The 21,469-nt window shown below is 56.7% G+C and overlaps 1 protein-coding gene across 1 annotated transcript; it reads right to left on the reverse strand.

Annotated features, from left to right (window-relative positions):
* Positions 1-832: 832 nt before the first annotated feature.
* SLC9A3R1 (SLC9A3 regulator 1) lies at positions 833-21,243 on the reverse strand. Its single transcript, XM_030827962.1, has 6 exons — positions 20,522-21,243; positions 7,741-7,902; positions 6,389-6,542; positions 3,230-3,270; positions 1,952-2,041; positions 833-1,720 (listed from the first exon to the last, which is right to left on the reverse strand). The coding sequence occupies exons 1-6, from the start codon at positions 20,960-20,962 to the stop codon at positions 1,532-1,534; spliced, it is 1,077 nt and encodes a 358-aa protein (XP_030683822.1). The 5' UTR covers positions 20,963-21,243; the 3' UTR covers positions 833-1,531.
* Between the last annotated feature and the right edge of the window lie 226 nt (positions 21,244-21,469).

A 21,469-nucleotide genomic window follows, 5' to 3' on the forward strand; every position in this document is an offset into this window, starting at 1 on the left:
TCTCAGCCCAGGAGCCTATTTTCTGAGAGGTGTCCCTTTGGGTTGGGTGGAGACTAGCCTGGGGGCACCTTCCTTCTGAGCACCTGCCCGGAACCTCCCGGCCCTGCAGCCGAGCTCTTGCAGGCCACCTTCCTGGACCTCCAGATCAGGCTTCAGGTGCCAAAGGTGTCAGGGACCTGAGTCTTTTGTTGGGAGCAGGGCATTTCGCCCTTGAAAAGTCCCTTCCACCCCACCTAGCCACACAGCATGTCCCAGGGCTCAGTGGACCGGTTTGTTTTCCCCTGGCACTGGACACTTGCCCTCTAATCAGGTCACAATGGCCAGATAAGATAGAGGATCTGGCACCAGCCCAGCCTGCCCCTGGGAATTCTGCACCCCACTGGCTATAGGCAGGAAGAGTAAAGCCAAGTCCTCACATTCCAAACCCAGCTCCATCCTGGGACACACTTTCCACGCTCCTGGAATTAGAGGAGCCTCCCAGAGTCCTCTGAGCACGTTGGTCTGAGCTCCCACTTCCCCTTGTAAATGTCCCCATTAGACAAGGGGTCCCCAGCCCACATCGGTGCTTGCAGCCTGGCACACAGGCACACTGACCACCAAGCTGAATACCCGGCTGGGTGCATGCATCCTCCTTCCTACAGGACTTCTGCAGCTAGGCCCTCTAGCTAAAGCTACCCAGGCTTGGGGTCACAGGAGCCCTAGATGGGCCTCCCTCCAGTATACCCCACCCTCCCAGCCAAAGACCATCTTGGCTTACCATTTCTCACTTTCTACCTATAAGGGGTCCAAGGCCAGAGGACAAAACTTCCAAGGAACACACGGAGGCTGGAGGGTTTGGAGGAACCAGCTGAATTTCTGAAAGTGTTTCCTTACAATGGTGGTACCTGGCTCAGGGATGGGCAGGGGCAGCCAAACCCTCCCCGTGCTGCCCAGTTCGCTGAGGGTGGGAGTGGGAACAAAAGTTTAAGGCTGAGGCCACTGCCATGCCCTGGATGCAACAACCAGGAAAATCATGTTAATCAAGGAAACAAAAATTCCTCTAGACTCTGCAATACTGCGCTCTTAACAACAAAAATCAAATGAAAACAAGATGTGTCTGCCACACCTCTCGGGATAACGGATGCCCTGTCCACTGAGAGCGGCAGTTCTGCAGTCAGAGTTCTTTGATCAGCCCTGGACCCAGTTATCACATGGGGGAGGAAGGGAGGGTGCCCTCTCGCCTGGTCCCACGATCCTGGCGTGATGCAGGTTCGTGATGTCCCAGGCAGGGTGGCAAAGGGACACCCGGTAGGATGAGGCACTCAGTGAGGAGGAGGGAGGCAGAATCTCCTTTCTGATTGCAGGAGGACGGGAACACATTCACCTTCCCTAAGGTACGGGAAGAACATAGCTCTCTAGAAAAATCGTTTGTCAAGAAAGGGGATGTGGGTGCTGATTTGTACGTTGATTCAGGGGAGTAATTGGGGAGAAGGAAAAAGGCGGGGTGGAATGCTGGCTCGGCCCTGCCAGTCACCGGGTGGCAGCAGGGCGCTCAGAGGTTGCTGAAGAGTTCGTTTTTCTTGCTCCAGTCCATCTGCGGGGCCCGTTTGCTGCTGCGCTTCTGGTGGGCCCTCTCTTTGGCCATGGCCAGGGAGATGTTGAAGTCCAGGATGGGGTCAGAGGAGGAGGTAGACGAGGGCGCTGTGGAGTCCTGTTTTGGGGGGCTGTCTTGGGAATTCAGCTGTAAAGAGAAGTGGGGGCCGGGAGTTGGGAGTGAGTCCCTCATTAGGCTCCCTGGTCCTCAGCCTGGGTGAGGTGGCTCCCTTGGGGCCGTGCCCAGGGAAGCCAGGTCACAAGAACAGAATGCGGCTCAGCATGTGACCTCAAAGGCAGGCTGGTGTGCCAGGAACAAGTGGGGCCTGGGAATCGGCTTCCTGTAACCCAGTTGCCACCCCCTGCATGGCTGGCCTACCTCCTCGCTGGTGTCACTGGAGGCGGATCTCACCAGGGCTGGCCTGGGGCTCTCCAAGGCTACCTCTGCCAGGGCTTCACGACTGTTCTCCTGGCAGAGAGGAGAGGTTTGTGGGTTGTCAGAGGATGGGGTGAGGGGCTCCTGAGGAGGGAGGGAGCTCCTGGGGAAGTAGGGGCCTCAGACTGAGAAGAGGTAGCACTGATACCCTGGCCACCCACCCCTGGTTCCCACCTCCTGAGCCTGCTGGGGCTCCTTTTTACATTCCTTCAAGGATCAGAGGGCAGGCTGGTTCTGCTGCTCACGCTGGAGGGATGGGACGGGTACAGACCATCATGGGATTAGCTGAACTGCTCCCTCTCCCTGGGCCACTCCAATGTGGCTTTTAGGTACTGACTTGCCTTTTGGGCCAGTGACCAGGGAGGGGCTTCTTGGAATGTGGGGACACTGGGGGCCTCTCTGCTTGGCACGGGGAACCCATGTGGTGCTCCCTGAATCTCCTGTGGTCCACCTGACTGTTTGCCAGGATTTGACCCCAGGAATCCTGAAACCCTAACCCTGAAGCAGCAAAGGAGGGCCTTGAAGGAGGAAGGTGGATGGAAAGTTCTAGATCCAAAGATGAGGTGAAAGAAGGTTGAGGCCTGGGTCCAAGGGCCCTCCCCCTTGCCAAGTACCCTGGCAGGAGCTCCTAGGGAAGGGGAACCTCTGAACAGACCCTGCAGAGTTCCTGCTCTGTGGCCTGACTGAGTCGGCCTGTCCCAGAGCGAAGGCTTTGGCTGGGGCGTCAGCTTGGCACCCAGCCCCTTCCTGGGTTCCTCCATGGCTTCAGCTGGCACCCAGCCCCACCATCTCTTCCCCAGCCTCACCCCCTTCCCTTCTGCCCAGGGAAGGGGGGAGGAGGGGCTTTGTTCTTCCAACCCAGCCTGGAAGTAGCAGGGGCCTGGCTGCCCGAGGGCAGACACTGAAGCTCTGTTCTTGGGGGGAAGAATGGCCCCTTCTGTATGGTGGGGAGTTGGAGGCGGGGGGGTGGGGGGTTGTCACCCAGGATGGCGGGCTGCAGAGGGGCCCAGCCAGCCCGCTCCCTCCTGACAGCTTTGGCCCCAGGCAGAGGCCAAGACGGTTCTGGCAGTTCTATAGCTTGAAGCTGAAGAAGGAGCTGGAACTGGGGACCCTGGGGTTTTGGCCTTAGTCAGATGGCTATCCTACCAACCACAGCACCTTCTCCTCTGTCTCCCGCACCCCAAGGATTGAAATCCAGAGAGACAGGGGACCCGCCCTTACCTTCTGTATCTCCCCATTGGTGAAGGGCACAGGCAGGGGACCTAGGCGAAGGACAGAGCAGAGGTGAGTCCAGAACGGGGATGGAATAGAGCGTGGAGAGGAGGTGGGAGTTGGGTTTAGGCAGATTATTAGATCTTGTTCCCTGGGTCAACATCTCATACTTTTTTGACTACCACTCACCATGAATACATTTGCCTTGTTATTTATTAAAAAAATTATTTTTTTTTTTGGTAGAGATGGGGCCTTGCCATGTCGTGCAGGCTGGTCTCAAACTCCTAGCCCCAAGCAATCCTTCCACCTTGGCCTCCCAAAGTGTTGGGATTACAGGTGTGAGCAAATGTCTGGCCTACGTTTGCCATTTTGATGACTCAGCACACACAAAGATTTTGTATGACAAGTTTCACAAAGCAATACCCTTACTACAGTGTTCTTTGATATTTTCAATTTCATTTCATTAAAAAAAACAAAAAAATTTCTGGGCCAGGCATAGTGGCTCACACCAGTAATCCCAGCACTTTGGGAGGCCGAGGCAGCTGGATCACTTGAGGTCAGGAGTTCGAGACCAGCCTGGCCAACATGGTGAAACCCTGTCTCTACTAAAAAAGACAAAAAGAAAATTAGCTGGGCATGGTGGCACACGCCTGTAATCCTAGCTATTTGGGAGGCTGAGGCGGGAAAATTGTTTGAACCCAGAAGGTGGAGGTTGCAGTGAGCCGAGATCGCGCCACTATACTCCAGCCTGGGCAACACAGCAAGACTCTGGCAAAAAAAAAAAAAAAAAAAAAAAACCAACCTGCTGGTCTCTATCTACTAAATCGATCTTATGAGGCACTGATGGGTCACAAGGTGTTTAAAAAATGTATTGTCCCAGATGGGGATGAAATTCCAGGATGGCTGCCTAATTCTTACCTGGGAACTCCTACATGGGAAGCTTGTTAAAGGACAGATTCCTGGACCTTGGCAGCACAGATTCTGGTTTAGTGGGCAGGCCTAGGAATCAACATTTTCCAAACGCTTCCCAGGTGATGATGATGACACCGAAATTGGAACCACACCCCAGACTACAGTTAGTACCCGCCTCAACTGAAAGAGAAAATAGTTCGGGCTAGGTGGCTCATGCCTGGGACCCCAGCACTTTGGGAGACTGTGGCAGGTGGATCACCTGAGGTTCAGGAGTTCAAGACCAGCCTGGCCAACATGGTGAAACCCTATTCCTACTAAAAATACAAAAATTAGCCGGGCATGGTGGCGGGCGCCTGTAATCCCAGCTACTCGGGAGACTGAGGCAGGACAATCACTTGAACCTAGGAGGTAGATGTTGCAGTGAGCCGAGATCACACCACTGCACTCCAGCCTGGGGGACAGAGCAGGACTCCATCTCAAAAAAAAAAAAAAAAAAAAAAAATAAGAGAAAAAGAAAAAAAGAGAGAAAATAATCCCAACTCCTATTTGCCAATCAGGAAATGAGGGGGGACGAGAAGGCTCAAGGGGTGTGTCCTGAGTATCCCCTCCCCCAGCCAGTGGGAAACCTGGAGGGGTCAGAGGGAGAGAAGACAGGTCTGGGGTCACCTTCACTGGGCTCACTCAGGGTAAGGGTCCCACATGGCTTCACGGGTGGCTGTTCTATCTCCAGGGACTGGTCAGCGTTGGGCTTCTTCTGAACTCTTAGCTTAAAATTCCTGGTTATCTTTTCCCTGTCCCCAGTCCAGGACACAGCCAGAGATACCTGACTCTCATCTTCTCCCTTTTGACACCCACAGCCTTCCCTGGGCAAGGACAGGCTGCTGGGACACAGGGACACTCACTGTCCCCTCCCCATCAGCTCACAGTGGTCAGGGTGAAACCCTGGCAGCCGGAGAGGGTGGCATTCCTCCCTATGGAAAGGGTGAGGATGCCATCCTGGAAGGACTGCGGGGAGGGGACTGTCCCCAGGCCTCTCCCTCTTCAGGTCCTTTGGCCAGAGGCTGCAGCCCCTCTAGCCCGAGAGATAGGCAGAAGAGGGAGGAATGTCTGAGGGGGCCAATTACCTGCAGGGTGAAGGGGTGGGGGAAGCAGGGGGACAGTATCCCAGGAGCTGAGTGGAATCCAGATTCCAGCTGTGTCTTCCTCGTATCAGATCCCTAGGAGGAAGGCTGGGGCTTCTCTAGGCCTTAGTCTCCCCCTCAGTGGAGAAGGGGATTATCTGAGTTACCTGGTTTCCCTGAACTTGGGAGATAAGGGTAAGGCGGTACCCCACCTCCCATGCCCAGAGCCAGCTAGGGACTTCCAGGGGCCATCCCCTCTTCTAGGAGCCTCAGGCCTTGGATTGCGCCAGAAGGGGACAGGGCCTCCCCAGTGGGCCCTTCCAGCTGGGGATGGGAGTCTGCAGCAAGACCTTTGTGTGGATCCCCTTTTACACATACAACCTTGAGTCTCCAGGAGGCCCCGCCCACTGCAAAGTCCCAAGAGGTTCCACCCTCAATATGGCCCAGTGAGCACCCCTGCCCGCTCCAGGGAGCCATCTTCCCAGGGAGAAAGTCCAGACCAAGGAGCAGAGCATGCTTAACCCCTCCCTGCCCCGGTGCAGCAGCCCTGCCCTGTTTGGCTCGGGCCTGGGCAGGGGGAGGCGCCAGGCTTGGCAGGGTGATGGTGGGGGATGGGGAGGGCAGGGGCCCAGGGGTTGAAGGGGGACCCACTACTCTCTAGAGCCAGCAAGGCTGGGTTTCCAAGACAACCTGAGAGGAGGGAGGGGGAGGCACCGGGCCCCTGTCACTGGACTCTGATCTGACCAAGCAAAGGCTGGAGGCCTCCCCGGAGTTAACCCTTTCCTCACATTGACACTGCCCTGAAAGCCTGCTGGTAGGGACAGGACTGGGGGCTTGGGCCTCCTTTGGGGCTGCAGCTTTGGCCAGGAACCAGAAGATCTGTCCATCTCTCTCACTGACCTCATGCCAGCTGACCCCGTCACAAGCCGTCCTCAGAAACCCACTTCCACTCCCTACGCTAGGCCCCCACTCCCCAAGCCCACACCTCTGGGCCTCCCATGAAGGAGAAGGAGGGAGCACCCACACCGGGAAGCTGCCCACCCGTCGCCTGGGACCCAGCAGTCTTAGCCCTGGCTCACATCCCTGACTTGGGGGTCTCCAGCCCCAGGACGGCCAGCGGCCCCACCCAGCTTACCATTCAGGTGCTCCTGAGATGGGGTCACTCTGCATTTCTTGAAGAACTCGTCGGTTTCCCTGTCCACCACCAGCAGCTTGGTCTCGTCACCACCAGCCCTGATGGCAGACACCACGTCCCCATGCTGCTTCCCCTCCATGCAGACCCCGTTCACCTGCAGGGCGGGGTCGGGGAGGCGTTACGGGCACAGGCCTTGGTTCTGGGGCAGGTAAGTGGAGGGGGGCTGGGGGCAGGGGTGGCCACCTTGGTTCTCAGCCAGTTTGCAGTTCACAACTTGGGGATACTGACCCCCGCCATTTCTACAGAGTCCTGAACGAGGCTGGGGGTCCTCCCATTGACAGTCAGCTAGGGAGGCAGGATACATGGGAAGGGCCAACGAAAATATCCAGACGAGACTAAACAAACACAGCTGGGAGAGATGAGATGGGAGCGAGCTGGGAGGCTGGGGTGGGGCCCAGCCTGGGTAAGGACTTGCTGTCCGACTTCCCTCTCTGGGCCTTGGTTTTCTCACGTGTAAAATGAGAAGTCTTGGGAGAGCTGATCTCTAGCTCTAAGGTTCTAAGACTGTGATTCTGGGACCTGCCTGAGCATTTGGTTCACGTTTCCTCTCCCAGGAGCACAGCACCAGAGCACTGAATGCGCGAGTCTAAAAGCCTAACTCGGAGCCGGGTGAGGTGGCTCACGCCTGGAATCCCAGCACTTTGGGAGGCCGAGGCAGGCGGATCACTTGAGGTCAGGAGTTTGAGACCGGCCTGACCAACATGGTAAAACCCTGTCTGTACTAAAAATGCAAACATTAGCCAGGCGTGGTGGCGGGCACCTGTAATCCCAGCTACTCAGGAGGCTGAGGCAGGAGAATCGCTTGAACCCAGGAGGCGGAGGTGGCAGTGAGCTGGGATTGTGCCACTGCACTCCCCCAGCCTGGGCAACAAAGCAAGACTCCATTTCAAAAAATAAAAATAATAATAATAACTAAATAAATAAAGGCCTGACTCACGAGAGGGGTTTTGTTACTGCCACCCCACTCTGTGTGCCTGGCAGCAGGGAAGCTCTGGAGAGGGCCCCAGACATCTCCCTGATCGATGGGTGAATCACAGGCTGCCCAGTGTATCTGCTTGGCAAGGAGGAGTCCAGGGGAGAGTGGAGGTAAGAAAGGAGTCCGTCTGTCAGCCCATCTGTCCTTCCATGTATCCATCCACCACCCTTCCTCCCATCCACCCATCCATCCAGCAGCTCCAGGTTGGCTATGCCCATGGGCTAATCAAGCCCATGATGGTATGATGGCTGCCCCAGGTGCTGCTGATCTGCAGGGGGTGGGGGCAGTCAGATAGAAAGAGAGCGAGAAGCATCACCTCCACAATGCGATCCTGGGCCCGGAGCCCTGAAGCCTCAGCCGGGGAGTCTGGGTCCACTGACCGGATGAACTGACCTGGCTTGGACTTGTCACTGTGCAGGTTGAAGCCATAGCCACTGGGGCCCTTCTTCATGGCACAGAGCCGAGGCCGAAGCTCGCGCTGCAGGGACAGGGGAGGGTCCATGGCTATTCCCCAGTGCCCCAGGTTCTGCCTTCCCTGTCCTCTGCCTGTCCCCATCTCCCCAACCAAGGAAGGTTTGGGAGGATGCAAATTTGCTTAGATCCCTGCACAGCAATTTGAGAGGGTTCTGGCCCAGACTCAAAAGACTTGTGTGGATACCCAGCACCGCAGCAAACTGCTTAGATGACGGGGGTAAAACACTGCTCTGTCCAAGCCTCAGTTTCCTCTTCTGGCAAATGAGGGATAGGACCAGGTTAGCTCTCACATGCCTGTCCCTTCTGACAGTCTAAGGTGAATCACATGCTGTGTTGATCGGGCCTCTATCCCTCCCCATTGGTGGCTCAGTCTGGCCCTCCTGGAGAGGGGGCAGAGTGTGGCACCCCTGTCAGCCTGGCTGGGGACCTGGGGCATATGACTGAGGACCCCCAGCCCCTTTGTACCCTGTTCTCTGCAGCAGGGGAGGAAGAGGCAGGTGTTTACTGAAAGCTGGTCAGTGTGTTTACAGTAAAGCCTTCCTCCATATACGCGAACTCTCTCTCACCCCCACCAAGCCAAACGGCCCAGCCAAAAGGGAGCCAGAAGGAGCAGATAACCAAAAACCTATTATGCAGCACAGCAAGGGGACCTGGACAAGACGTAGCCATCTCAGGGGTCATCCTCAGGTGTTCCAGGACCTCCTCCCCCGACACCGCTGCCCGAGGGCAGAAGTGGCAACGGAAGCACAGAGACCCCAGAAAGAGGAGCCTGAATAGGGAGGGGACTGGGAAAAGCAGGGCTGAGCTAAAGGGAGCCCAGTGTGGCTGTGGCCTGGAGGGTGTGACCTACTAAAAGGGCACACGCAGATTTCGAGTGCTTGGACTCAGCTGAAAACAGTTTCCAACGTGCTTGGTCCAAAGTAAGCAGCTCAGCTTAGAAGCTGCAGGCCTGGACACACAGTATGATGGAGGGAATATGGGTGTGGGTGGCCGAAGCCTGTGCCCAAGGACTACACCTGAGTCCCTGTCCCTCTTCCCCTCCTCCAGGCCTGGTGCAGGGCCACTGGCTGCTGTCCAGCCTGCTGGCCCTGTGTTATCACTCAGCACATCAGACAATGAGCAGTGGATAGTCAAGGCTCCCAGCCAGGTTCCAGCTCCCCTGTTTAGGAGCTGTGTGACCTGGGGCAGGTCATTGATGGATCATTCTGACTGCCATCTGCCTCCCAGGGTTGCTGAGGCCCAGTGAGGTCATTGACTTAAACACTTTCTAACTGTAAAAAACCCCTGTGCACACCCAGACTTTCCCATTGTTGTGAATACTAATGAAAAGTCATAGGAAGCTGGGAGTGAGATTCTGGTGGGGTGAGGGTGTGTGTGCCAGGCTGCTCTGAAACCCAAATCCCCAGCTGGGAGTGGAGAGGGCCGAGAGGGGTGGGAAGGCGCGCCCAGGAGGGCTTATGGGCCTCTGTCCCAACTTGCCAGCCCCAGGAGGCCGCCACCATCTGCAGGAGACTCAATCCCCAGCCTTTCGGTCTCTGGGGGTGGCTAGAGGATGACTTTGCATTCCTTTAAAGGCTTGGGCAGGTCTTTCTTGCCTGTGTTTCATACCCAAATCCAGGCTCGAGGGCCCCTCACCCCAACAACAAAGACGGTTAAGTGAGTGGTAAAAAATTGAGTGGCTCACAAAGGCTCAGGAACCCTGAATGAAGCTCCTCTTGCCTTGTTCTCCCTGGCCCATCCCCGGCCTCACTGCAGGGCCCACTCCCAGCTAGTTCGGCTGTCACCTGCCCCAGGCTCACCCCCCGGCACTCCCACAGCCCTACGGGATCTTGTTCCGGGAGTAAGTGAGGCTCTTCTCCCCTAGAGCTAATCCCTCCACAAAGCTCCCAGCCAGGCCCTCCCCCCGGCTGCCTAGGTGAGCAGAAACAAGTCTGACCAGTTGCCGTCACCAGGACAGGCACAGCTTTCTGCTTCTGCCAGACACCCTGAGAAAGTGGGGAGGGTGAAATCTCAGGACAGGCAGGGGGCAGCTCTAGTGACCTCCTCCAACCTCCCTCCACAGTCCCCACGCTCCCAAAAACCTTCCCATAACAACCTGGCTGGGGCTTGTCAGCTGTTTTTGAGATGGGGAAACTGAGGCTCAGAGATGTGGAGCCCACTGCCTGACATCACACAGCCAGAACTCCAACCCTGGTCTCTGACTTGGAACCTGTCCTCCTTCCACCACACTGCAGGGTGCTCCTTAAGGATCCAGGTCCAGAATGGGGCAACCCACTGGGAGGTGAGGTGCCAACAGGAGTCAGGCAGTGGAGGGCAGACAGGGGCTCTCTCCGGGGCATCGGCTGCAGCCTCTGCTGGAGGTGGGCTGGGAGCTGAAGAAACCACAACCTACCACAGCCTTCCCTCTGAGTGCTCAGGGCCTCTCGCAGCTGGAGCTACGGCCTGAGCTGGGGGATGAAGCCTGGTGTGGGTGACGGGGCAGGGGAATGGCTGGACTGGGGGACTGGGGGCAGGTGGCTCTGGGCGCTCCCCCGGCTGGCAGGACAGGGCTGTGCTAGCTGCCTTTGGGATGCCCATCCTCTGGCCCTGGTCTCTGTGCTGTGGGCTTCCCTTACTGATCTTCGCCCTAGTGCCCCTCGCCTAGTGACATATGGTGCCAAAGCTCCGGGGCCTGCTTTGAGCCTTGCTCTGCTCTGCCAGCACCAAGTCGTGCAGTTCAAGGGGAAACGGGGGACCCAGGCTGAGGGGCTCAGGTGCCCTCTGTTTCTTTCCCCTGCGCTGGGACCTGCTCCACTGTTCTGTCTAGATGTGGCTCTGTGGCGGCTCCAGGACCTGAGGGGGTGGCTGGACAAGGAGATGGGAAGCCCAGGTAGACCCCACGAGCATTTAGACAGGTCCAGTGCACCTGCACAGCCTCCTTCCCAAGTCCCTAGAGACTCCCTCCCCTCACATGGGAAGGGGGGTTCCCACTCTCCACGGGAGACCAGCCTTGTCTCCTCACCCCTCCCTAGCAGGAGCCTCCCAGCTGTCTCCAGGAGGTGTCAGTGCCAGTTGCTGAGTCAGCCCATCAAGCCAGCCCATCCCAGCCTGGGTGGAGGCTGGGGCTGGCAGGGGAGTACCTTGGGGCAGCCCCCCTGGGGATCTGTGGGGCCTGGCCTGTGGTCTCCAGGCCCAGCACTGAGAGGAGAAGATGGGGAGGTGTGGGGTACCTGGCCGAGCTCAGCCACCATTGCTCTTGGACCTTCACCGCCAAGCTGGGGCAGGGCTGGGTTCTGCCTCTGGGGAAAGGGGATAAATGGGAGTGACATCCAGGCATGTTGGGCTTGGTGTGTGGCCCCCAGGAGCTTAGGAGGAGCCAGCTACAGAGGGGCCCAAAACATGGTGGGAGGAGGAGACTCAAAAGGAACACAGCCCCAGTGAGTTCCAGAGGGCAAAGTGGGACCTCCAGTGACGACAGCCCGGGAGACCCAAGTTCAAGACAAAATCAGGATCTGCTCAGAGAGGAGACTGGCAGAGAGCCAGAATCGACAGGAGGGAACATGAGGCCACAGCAGCCAATGGGCAGCGCAGCTGGGCCGGGGTGACCCAGGGCTGGACAGGCTGGAGAGTCACTTTCACACAATGCTGGCTGGCTTTCCAGAAAAGACCCTGCCGGGAGAGCTGCCCCCCCCAACACCCTTCTCCCGGGGCCTCTTCCACCCTCAGGCTGCCTCCCTTCATCTGTCCTTTCCCCCGGGGAGCTTCGCCCCGCCCCAAGTGGCCGCCCCATCACCTCCACCCACGCAGTCCAGGGAGCGGATGGCGCGCACGGAATTCAATAGGCGCCACCAGCAGTCACCTGGAAAGCTGAGGAAAGTCGATACCCTAATCCCAGTGACTGTCTCTGGGGAACAGGCCCAGGGCCGCTCCCTGCTCCTCCTTCCTCCCTTCGGGGAAGGCTGTGGGAGCCTGGGGGCCAACGCCCCACTGAGCCCAGCCCCCGCCTGGCTGATGCCATGGTGATGGGCCCTACAGAAACAGCCCAGCCCGCTTCCCTCAAGCCAGCCAGCTCAGGACCCCAGAGGAAACGGGCTGGAGGAGTAGGAAGACCACTTGGGTGTCCAGGGGGAACAACAGAGGTAACCCCACCTCTCAAGACTGCCCCTCCCCCAGCCCAGGGCTCTTGTTTATGCAAAGAAGACCAGTGCCCCATGCCCAATACAGGAAAATCAGCCCCAACAAGAGGATGGAAGGGGGCAGGACGGCGGGGGCAGGAAGGAGCCCTGGCTGTTCTCAGGGGCTGGGGTGTGTGTGTCAGGAGTATGTTGGGTGTAAGAGCCATGTTTGCTCTGGGAGACAGCTCAGTTTGTTCCCCAGATTCTGGAGACAGGGCTGGGCCTGGGGCCGGCTCTTCAAGGAAGCCAGGATGGAGACAGCTGGCCCAGCCTGGAGTGCTGTGTGACAGGCAGCCTGGGGGCACTGGGAAGTGACCAGGAGCTCCAGGCACTTAGCCAGTGTCCATACCTCTAGGCAGAAGGTGTCTTCTCCTTACCCTAGGTGAGGTACAGGAGGCTTGGCTGTCACTGGCCCCCTGCCTAGTGGCCCTGATGTCACCTCATTTTACCCTACAGGACCCCCTTCCACCCTCCACATCCCTCCAGGTCTGTGCGCGGGGCAGGGGAATGTTGGATGCGTCCATTTAAAAAAAATGTCACTCACTGCTCCTAGCCCTTGATCTCCTCCTTCCTATTTCTCAGTGGGAAAAGCTTTCCCTGGACTCTGGTAGGGTGGGAACCAGGAGGGAGACATAAACTAAAGTGAGGGCTGCTGGTGTGACAGACAATCCCAGGACTCAGAGGTCTGAAACAGGTTCTCCTTCTGGCTAGTAACTTTTTCTCCCTGTGCCAGCCATGGAGACCCACAGGGGCAGGAGGGGGCAGAGTCTGGCTCAGGTCTCCGCAGGGCTGGGCAAGCCTGGGATGGAGCAGGCTGGTACCTGGGCTGCAGCCCGGCTGGACACCATCCAGGGCTGGCCGCCCCATGCCTTCCCTTCTGCATCCCTCCTCATCCCTCCTCCCAGAAGTCTCTGGATTTAACCCCCAGGGGTTGTCCCAAGGGGCTATTAAGAACCTTCAAGGAGTTTGTGAAATTGGGGCTCAACACTGAAGTAACAAATAGCAGCTGCTATTTACTGAACACCCACTATGCATTAGGCACCGAGCTCTTTACATGTGTTTTCTTCTCAAGAGCCAATTATAGTCCTACAAGGAAGGTATTATTGCTAGCATTTCACAGAAAAGGAAACCCAGCTTCAAAAAGCTGGAGTCAATTGCTCAAGTACACATGGCTGACGGGCGAAGGCAGGATTTGAGCTCAGATCCACAGCAGCACTGTCCAGTAGATATGTAATGCCAGCCATGTGTGGAATGTAAGATTTTCTAGTCATCACATTTGAAAAAGGAAAAATACGCCAGGTGCAGTGGCTCACACCTGTAATCCCAGTACTTTGGGAGGCCAAGGCAGGTGGATCACCTGAGGTCTGGAATTCAAGACCAGCATGGCCAACACGGTGAAACCCCGTCTCAACTAAAAATATGAAAATTAGACATACATGGTGGTGCACACCTGTGGTCCCAGCTACTCCAGAGGCTGAGGCACGAGAACCGCTTGAATCCCGGAGGTGGAGATTGCAGTGAGCCGAGATCGCACCACTGCACTCCAGCCTGGGCGACAGAGCAAGGCTCTGTCTCAAAAAAAAAAAAAAAGGAAGAAAGAAAGAAAGAAAAGAAAAATAGGCCAGGTGTGGTGGCTCATGCCTGTAATCCCAGCATTTTGGGAGGACGAGGCAAGTGGATTACTTGAGGACAGGAGTTTGAGACCAGCCTGGTCAACATGGTGAAACCCTTTCTCTACTAAAAAAGAAAAATACAAAAATCAGCTGGGTGTGGTGGTGCACAGCTACTCGGGAGGCTGAGGCAGGAGAATCGCTTGAACCTGGGAGGTGGAGGTTGCAGTGAGCCGAGATTGCACCACTACACTCCAGCCTGGGCAACAGAGCGAGACTCTGCCTCCAAAAAAAAAAAAAAAAAAAAACAGGAAAAATAATAGAATATTTTATTTAACATAATGTACCCAAAATATTATCATTTCAACGTGTAATCCATTTTTAACAATTGAGCTATTGTACATCCTTTTATTTGTATTATGGCTTCAAAATCTGGTGTGCATTTTGCACGCACAGCACATCTGCATGTGGACCAGCACATCTCGAGTGCCTGGGAGCCTCACGAAGCTGGTGGCTGCTGCCCAGACAGCACAGACCTGTGCTGCCTGAGACTGCCCCAAACACACTCCCCTAAATACCCCCAGCCATTGCTGTTCCTCTGACCTTACTTAGCACAGGGAGAGGCTGCAGCCTGTCTCGGAGAATTCAGAGCTCTCAGCACCCAGCAGTGAGTGGGACTTGAACCCGGCCAGCATTCTGTGTGTTCCCACACCACCCCGAGGTGACCTGGACCTCAGGGAATCTGTAACTCTTGTCCTTTCCTAGGGCCTAGGGACCTAAACGTTGCCTAGGAGTCTGGGGACATGGTGAGTTGTCCTACCATGAGGGGAAGGCTTCGGTCAACAGTGAAGACCACCCTGGAGGGGGGCTCTCTGTGCAGGTTCTGGGGAGTGAGGGCGGGGGTAGATACTTGGTTACCAGATTCCAGATCGACTTATCACATCACTTGAGAAGGGATGGGGACAGGAGCCTGCCCCTTATGGGCTGAGGCACTGCAAGGATGCCCTACTAGGGACAGGAGCACCTGGAAGCCCTGGACCGTTACAGGAAGCCAGTTCAAGCAGCCTGAATTTATACCACTGTGATGGTCCAGCTGTGGCTCAGAATATGATGGGCAGAAACACCTGGCAGAGTCAGGCATCAAGCACAGCCTACTCATGTGGCCAAATGGCTGTGCAGGCACTGGAGTCAAGAGTGTTGGGTTCTAAGACACAGCCCTGTGCTGTATGGGAGGAGCTGCTAGCTCAGAGTCCTGGGACCTGCCATGGCCACCTTAACTGATCAAGCCTCAGCCTCCATAGGCAGAGAATGGGGCCAATATCTGCCTCACTGGTGGTCATGTGGATTAAATGAGACAGACGAAGTTAGTGTTTAGCACACTGCTAGACACAAATAGTAGCTATCATGTATTGAACACTTACTGTCAACCTACAAAATGGAGAAAACAATAGCTAATTTGTCTGGGAGACAATGAAATGCATATCGGCTGGGCGCGGTGGCTCACACCTATAATCCCAGCACTTTGGGAGGCCAAGGCAGGTGGATTACCTGAGGTCAGGAGTTTGAAACCAGCCTGGCCAACGTGGTGAAACCCCATCTCTACTAAAAATACAAAAAATAGTGGCAGGTGGTGGCAGGTGTTTGTAATCCCAGCTACACGGAAGGCTGAGGCAGGACAATTGCTTGAACCTGGGAGACGGAGGTTGTAGTGAGCCAAGATCACACCACTGCACTCCAGCCTGGGCGACAGAGCAAGACTCTGTCTCAGGAAAAAAAAAAAAAAAAAAAAAAAAAGAAAGAAAGAAAGAAAGAAAGAAAGAAATGCATGTCAACATCTTTATGTCATAGGTAGAGTGCCTAAAGGCACTTTACAAACCTGTTTCCTTCCAGGTAGGGCCACTCTATCTTAGAGCAACGAAAACAGAGGAACATTTGTTATTGGGGTCTAGAGCTCTGGTTTCTCCCTGTAAAGAGTCCTGCAGCACCAACAAGACCTCGGTTGAGCTTCTTCCTTCTTTTTTTTATTTTGGAGATGAGTCTCACTCTGCTGCTCAGGCCGGAGTGCAGTGGCGCGATCTCGGCTCACTGAAACCTCCACCTCCCAGGTTCAAGCCATTCTCCTGCCTCAGTCTCCCGAGTAGCTGGGATTACAGGCACCTGCCACCACGCCTGGCTAATTTTTGTATTTTTAGTAGAGATGGGGTTTCACAATATTGGCCAGGCTGGTCTTGAACTCCTGACCTCAACTCCTGACCTCAACTGATCCGCCCGCCTCGGCCTCTCAAAGTGCTGGGATTACAGGCCTAAGCCACCGTGCCCAGCCTGAGTTTCTTATTAATTCCCCACTCCACTTTCCCAGGGACCATTGAGATGGGACATCTGGGAAAGGGGAGAAGGACCCCATCTAGACATATGGAGTTCCTTGAGAAGGAAGCCCCCATTCACCCCCCTCCCCCTGTTTTTTTTTGGTAGAGACGAGGTCTCACTATGTTGCCCAGGCTGGTCTCAAACTCCTGGGCTCAAGTGATCCTCCCGCCTCAGCCTCCCGAAGTGATGGGATTACAGGCACAAGTCACTGCGCCCGGCCAGGAAGCCCCGCTCTATCTCCAAGAGAATCATCTCCAGAATTACTGAGTTAACAGGAGCTTGAAGCTAAGAACCAGGGGCTACACTGTTTTGCCAGCAAAGAGAGAGATCCCAACACACAAACAATCACATACCCTGTCCATTTCGAATCCAAACACCCAGCAGCTCAAGCTCTGTTCTGCCCTACCAGAGCGCCAACTTGGTTGGTGTAAAACGGCCTGCCCGCCCTGGGAAAGAGGTTGATGGCCCTCCAGCTAACTGTGCCCCACCACCCACCTTGCTCCCTGGGGTGCCTGCACTCTCTGACTCTGGGATCAGGGTCAGGGCTGGCAGGAAACACCCCAAGCTGGGCGCTTTCATTTACAAACCTGTCATGCCACCAAATCTTCCCAATAACCCCGCAGGCAGTGCCTTTCACAGAGGTGGAGGCTGAGGGTTGCAGGGAAAAATGAACTCCCAGGATCCCAGAACCAGCACACGGCAGAGCTGGGATTCAAACACTGATCTGGCTGACCCCAAAGCCTGGACTTTTGGCTTTCTAGTTTTCAAATGGAAGCTGCTAGCAGGCAAGAAAGAAGAGTGGGTAGGTTCTATCTGGAATTCCAATCCCTGGGCAGGGCGGGATGAGCTGAATGAGGACAAAAGTCCCTGACTGTTGTTATATATTCATTCATTAATTCAAAAACTGTTTTTGAGAGCCTCCCTACTGTGTGCCAAGGACAGCGCTGGGGATAGAAACACAAATAGGCCACAGTTGATGCCCTTGGGCTTACCATGTAGTGGAGAAAAAGGTCACAAACAGATGATTAAAATATTGTGTGTTTAGAGCAATAAAAGATGTAAGGACAAAGAGGAGGCAGAGGCTGAGGCTGGCAGATCACCTCAGCCCAGGAGTTCAAGACCAGCCTGGGCAACACGGTGAAACTCCATCTCTACAAAGAATTTAAAAATTAGCTGGGAATAGTGGTGCATGCCCGTAGTCCCAGCTACTAGGGAGAATGAGGTGGGAGGATCGCTTGAGCCCTGGAGGTCGAGGCTGCAGCGAGGCAAGGTTGCGACACCACTCCAGCCTGGGTGGAATCTGTCTCAAAAAAAAAAAAAAAAAAAAAGTGAAGGAAAGGAAATGCTAACTCTGTCTACTGGATTAAGGACAGGCTCCCTGGGAGGGGACAGAAGTGTCAGGGTGTGAAGGCTTAGAGGCTAGAGGGGAATTCGGACCCTGGGTGTGGTTTTGGGGGTAGGGAGGCAGTGGTGAGAACAGGCTGCCAGATGGAGAAGGGCCATGGAACAGCACATAACTCTTAAAAAAAAAAAAAAAAAAGAAAAAATTTAATAGAGACAGGGTCTTGTCATGTTGCCCAGGCTGGTCTCAAACTCCTGGGCTCAGGCGATCCTCCCACTTTGGCCTCCCAAAGTGCTGGGATTACAGGTGTGAGTCACCACACCTGGCCACAACATATCATTCTTAACCCACAGTGACCATCGATCGGGCACTGGCTATGCGCCAGGCTTGGCCACAGTGGCACTTGCCCAACTAGGCAGGCTGACCCAGCGCTAGCTGCCCCATGATAGGTGTGCAACGATCACTATGAAATACGTATTCATTCCAATACCAACTGCAAAGGCTGGCTGAGCCTGGACTCAAGCTACCTGCTTCACACACAGCCTCATGCAATTCCGAGGTAGCTGCCATCACCCCCAACTTACACAAGAGGAAATGGAGGCTTACAGAGGTGAGGTAACTTGGCTTCGCACAGCCCGGCTAGTAAAGCTGAGCTGGCTCGGCTCTGCCCGGCCGGCACTCTGAACCCAGACTCAAGGGTTTAGGCCTCATCCTGTGACTGCTGGTGAATGGGGGGAGGAGGGCTTTAAGCAGGGGAACAGCAGGGCGGGTCTTGCTGCTCCTCTCTCCCCATGGGGCAGGCGGGGAAGGCCATCCACAAAGCAAAGCCGGTGGGCAGAGCTGGAGAGCCACTTCCACCTCCTGAGGCCTAGACTCCCCACAGGGGATGGCCAGTGTTACAGGCACCCCTCAGCCTCTGCCCTGAGTGCTTCTGGACACAGCTGGTCTTCCCAGCCAGAGGCCACCCAGCCAACCACTCTCTGCGCCACACTTTTCCACTGAGATCGTCGTCACTTAGTAAGTGGAGGGCTAATGAAGATAAGGGAACAGCCCCGCCTTGCACACAAATTCAGACTAAAACGAATTGGCAAACCTCCATTTGATGCTTTATGTAGGAAAGGGGTGTGTTTTAGAAAAACAAACTCTTAAAATGTCTGTTAACATTTTTTGCAATAGCTGCATGGGCGTCTGTATGCTCAGCACACAGGATTGAGAGGAGAGGATTTTCTGCTAGAGGGACTCAATGACGTTGACTAGGAGTCAGTTTAAAGGAGCTGGGATTCAAACGCCAGGCATGAAGGAGTGCAGTTCAGCATTTAGTAAGGGGCTCAAGTGCTTCACGTCATTTCTACAATTCTAGAGAAGGCAGGCATCACATCGCCCAATGCCTCCATCTCACAGATGGGAGAACCAGAGCTCAGAAGTCCTGGGACTTGGCTGGTAATGGTGTCCCCAGGATTTGCTGGTGGCTCTCCTCTCATCTCCTGGCCTAACAAAGTACACGCAAATGTAGTTGTCCCTCCAAAACACGCAGGAATCTGATTCTGTGCTCACCCAGGAACCTCAAAGCCGCTGCCTTTACTCACGTGTGCTATGCCAGGCCTCCACGTTCGACTCCCAGGCCCTCTGGCACCCAACAGCATAACCAAAAGGGCAAAGGGAGGAGCTGAACGAGACTGCAACTTGTGGGGGGTGGGGGTGGGTGGGTATTTGTGTGGGTGCCAAAGTCCAAAAAAAAAAAGAATGTCAAATCGATCGATGGACTCAGCACAAAGTTCACACTGGATTTCTGCCTGGGACTGGAGATCATCGGCCCCAACTCCCTGGCGTCAACCCCCTTGCTCCAGGTGCTCAGATCCTTTCCCCCTCCCCTTGCCAATGCCAGCTTGGCAGGGGCAGGAAGTGGGAGGCGGGTGGCCCTGGCATTCCCTGCACCCAGCTCTGGCTGGACAGGGCTTCTGGTGACCTTACTTCCACCAAACCAGTTGATCCTCTAGGGCTTTGCCGTCTACCTTAATGCCGAACTGTGCCCTTTCTCTGTCCAGGAGGATCCTCCTGGCCCCACGGACGCTCCCATCAGACACTGCCACCAGGGAGAGCTGGTGCAAGCTGAAGGGGCCCTAGGAAGCTCACGCCCTGCCCTACACAATGCACCACTCCACTCTCTGGGGACAGGAGGCTCAGCACAACTCCTGTTTTGCCAGCTGCCCCTCTTGCAGCTGATCCAAACTGGGGTCCCATGGGCAAACACCAAACACGGGCAAAAAGCAACCGGCCTGCTGGCTGTGTGGGCACCAGAGTGACCGTGGCAAGGCCAGGGCAAGACCACCGGCTCACCGTGAGCTCCGCTGGCGCACACAGGGCCGTGAGCCCCAGAAGCTCTCTCCCCTCCCCATAGCCATCTTTTTCTTCTTCCAAGGTCTTTCCCCTCCCCTCCCAGATACAGTTCTAGGCGCTTACTCTTCACATTCCTGAGAATCGTAAATCCTCTGAGGTGGCAGAACCACCACTCCGAGATGCCTTGGCTCCTCCTCCCCGCCAGGCAACCCCCACACCGCCCTGAGATGGTGGGGCTTCCTCTCTCTTAGAAGTCACACAGGACTCCGGGAGGATGAAGTCCAGCAGGACTGAAGTTCAGGACACACACCGGCGGGCTCCGCACAGGAGGAGTAATGCTATTCCTCTAGCTTTTGAAGTGGGAGTGGCGGGCGAAGCTGGCACCTCTGGGGCGGAGAGCCCTTCCTCCCCGGCCCATCTGCGGACTCGGGTGAACGAGGAGAGGGCACCAGGGGGAGGAGCAGGATTGGGGGATTCCGAGGAACGGGAGCAGATACCCACAGATCCGAGGGAAGGGGGCTGGGTTCCCCTGCGCCGCCCCCCCCCCCAAAGGCTTGGGAACAAGAGGCGCAGGCGGCAAAGGCGCTCAGGCTCCCAGCACAGCCTGGGAAGGAGAGGAGGTCGCGGGACACAGCCCCGGGCCTGCCTAGGATGTGCCAGGGCGCCTGGTCGGCGGGCGGAAGCGGTCTCCCCCTCGCAGCTCGAGTTTCAGAAAAACGACGGCGGGCGCGGGGCTGGACGGCCGGGGCACCTGGGTCTCTCCGGATCCCCCTCCCACTCCACTCCAGCCTGCGCGGCCCGGGCCCTGCTTACCTGCTCCGGGTGGCTCTTGTCGGCCTCGCGAGGCTCATTTTCGTTGCCAGCCCCCTGCGCCTCGGCGGCGGCCGGCGGCTCGGCCTGTCCCGGCGCTTCCTGGGCGCGCAGCAGCTCCTCTCGGACCTGGACGCCGAGCTTCTGCAGCTGCTCGTCCGCCTCGGGGTCGACCACCAGCAGGCGCACGGCGTTGAGGGCGGCGCGGATGCGGCTCACCACCTGCTGGTGGGTCTCCTTCTCCACGTTTTCGCCGTTCACCTCCACCAGCCGGTCCCCCGCCAGCAGCCCCGCCTTCTCGGCCGGCGAGCCGGGCTCCACCAGCCGGATGTACTGGCCCAACTTGCCCTTCTCCCCGTGCAGGTGGAAGCCGTAGCCGTTGGGACCCTTCTCCAGGCAGCAGAGCCGGGGCAGGGGCGCCCCGACCGCCGCGTCCGCGCTCATCTCGCCCTGCGACGGGGTCAGCGGCGCGACTTGGGGTTCCGTTGGGGACGGCCCAACCCTTCTTCCCGTCCAGCGAACCGGGGAGCGCAGGAGAGAAGCCCTGAACCGCCGGACGGGCCAAGCAAGCAGGTGTCCCAGGAACCGCCGGCCGCCGCGAGCCGCGAGGAGCCGAGAGAGGAGCACGGACCAATCCCCGCCCCGCGCGGCGTCTGAGCGTCCCAGAGTCCGTCCCGGCTCCTTACTCCGGGGGCGGGGCCGCGCCGAGGGTGGGGACCTCCGCGGGCCAATAGGGGGCTGCAGGCCTGGGCGCTCCGGCCGGGTGAACGGCGTCGGCCAATGGGAACGCGCGGGGCGGGGCCTGCGCTCGGCGCGGCGCCCAGCTGCGGGCGAAGACGAGCGCTCAGGAAGTGGAAGTGTTTGTTACCGAGCGGCCGGCGCTGGGGTGGCAGGGGCGGGGCTCACCGAGTTCCCGGTTCTGGGCGGGTGGGCCCGCCGGCTCCGGCCTGG

The sequence above is a fragment of the Nomascus leucogenys genome, chromosome 14 (genome assembly GCF_006542625.1).
Source record: "Nomascus leucogenys isolate Asia chromosome 14, Asia_NLE_v1, whole genome shotgun sequence".
Lineage (NCBI taxonomy): Eukaryota > Metazoa > Chordata > Mammalia > Primates > Hylobatidae > Nomascus > Nomascus leucogenys.

Excerpts from the sequence above, each read along its gene's own strand:
- SLC9A3R1 (XM_030827962.1), bottom strand. The coding sequence starts at position 20,962 with ATGAGCGCGGACGCGGCGGTCGGGGCGCCCCTGCCCCGGCTCTGCTGC. Across the intron at positions 7,903-20,521 it reads ACAAGAGCCACCCGGAGCAG|CGCGAGCTTCGGCCTCGGCT; the intron begins GTAAGCAGGGCC and ends CTGTCCCTGCAG. Across the intron at positions 3,271-6,388 it reads ATCTCAGGAGCACCTGAATG|GTCCCCTGCCTGTGCCCTTC; the intron begins GTAAGCTGGGTG and ends TCCTTCGCCTAG.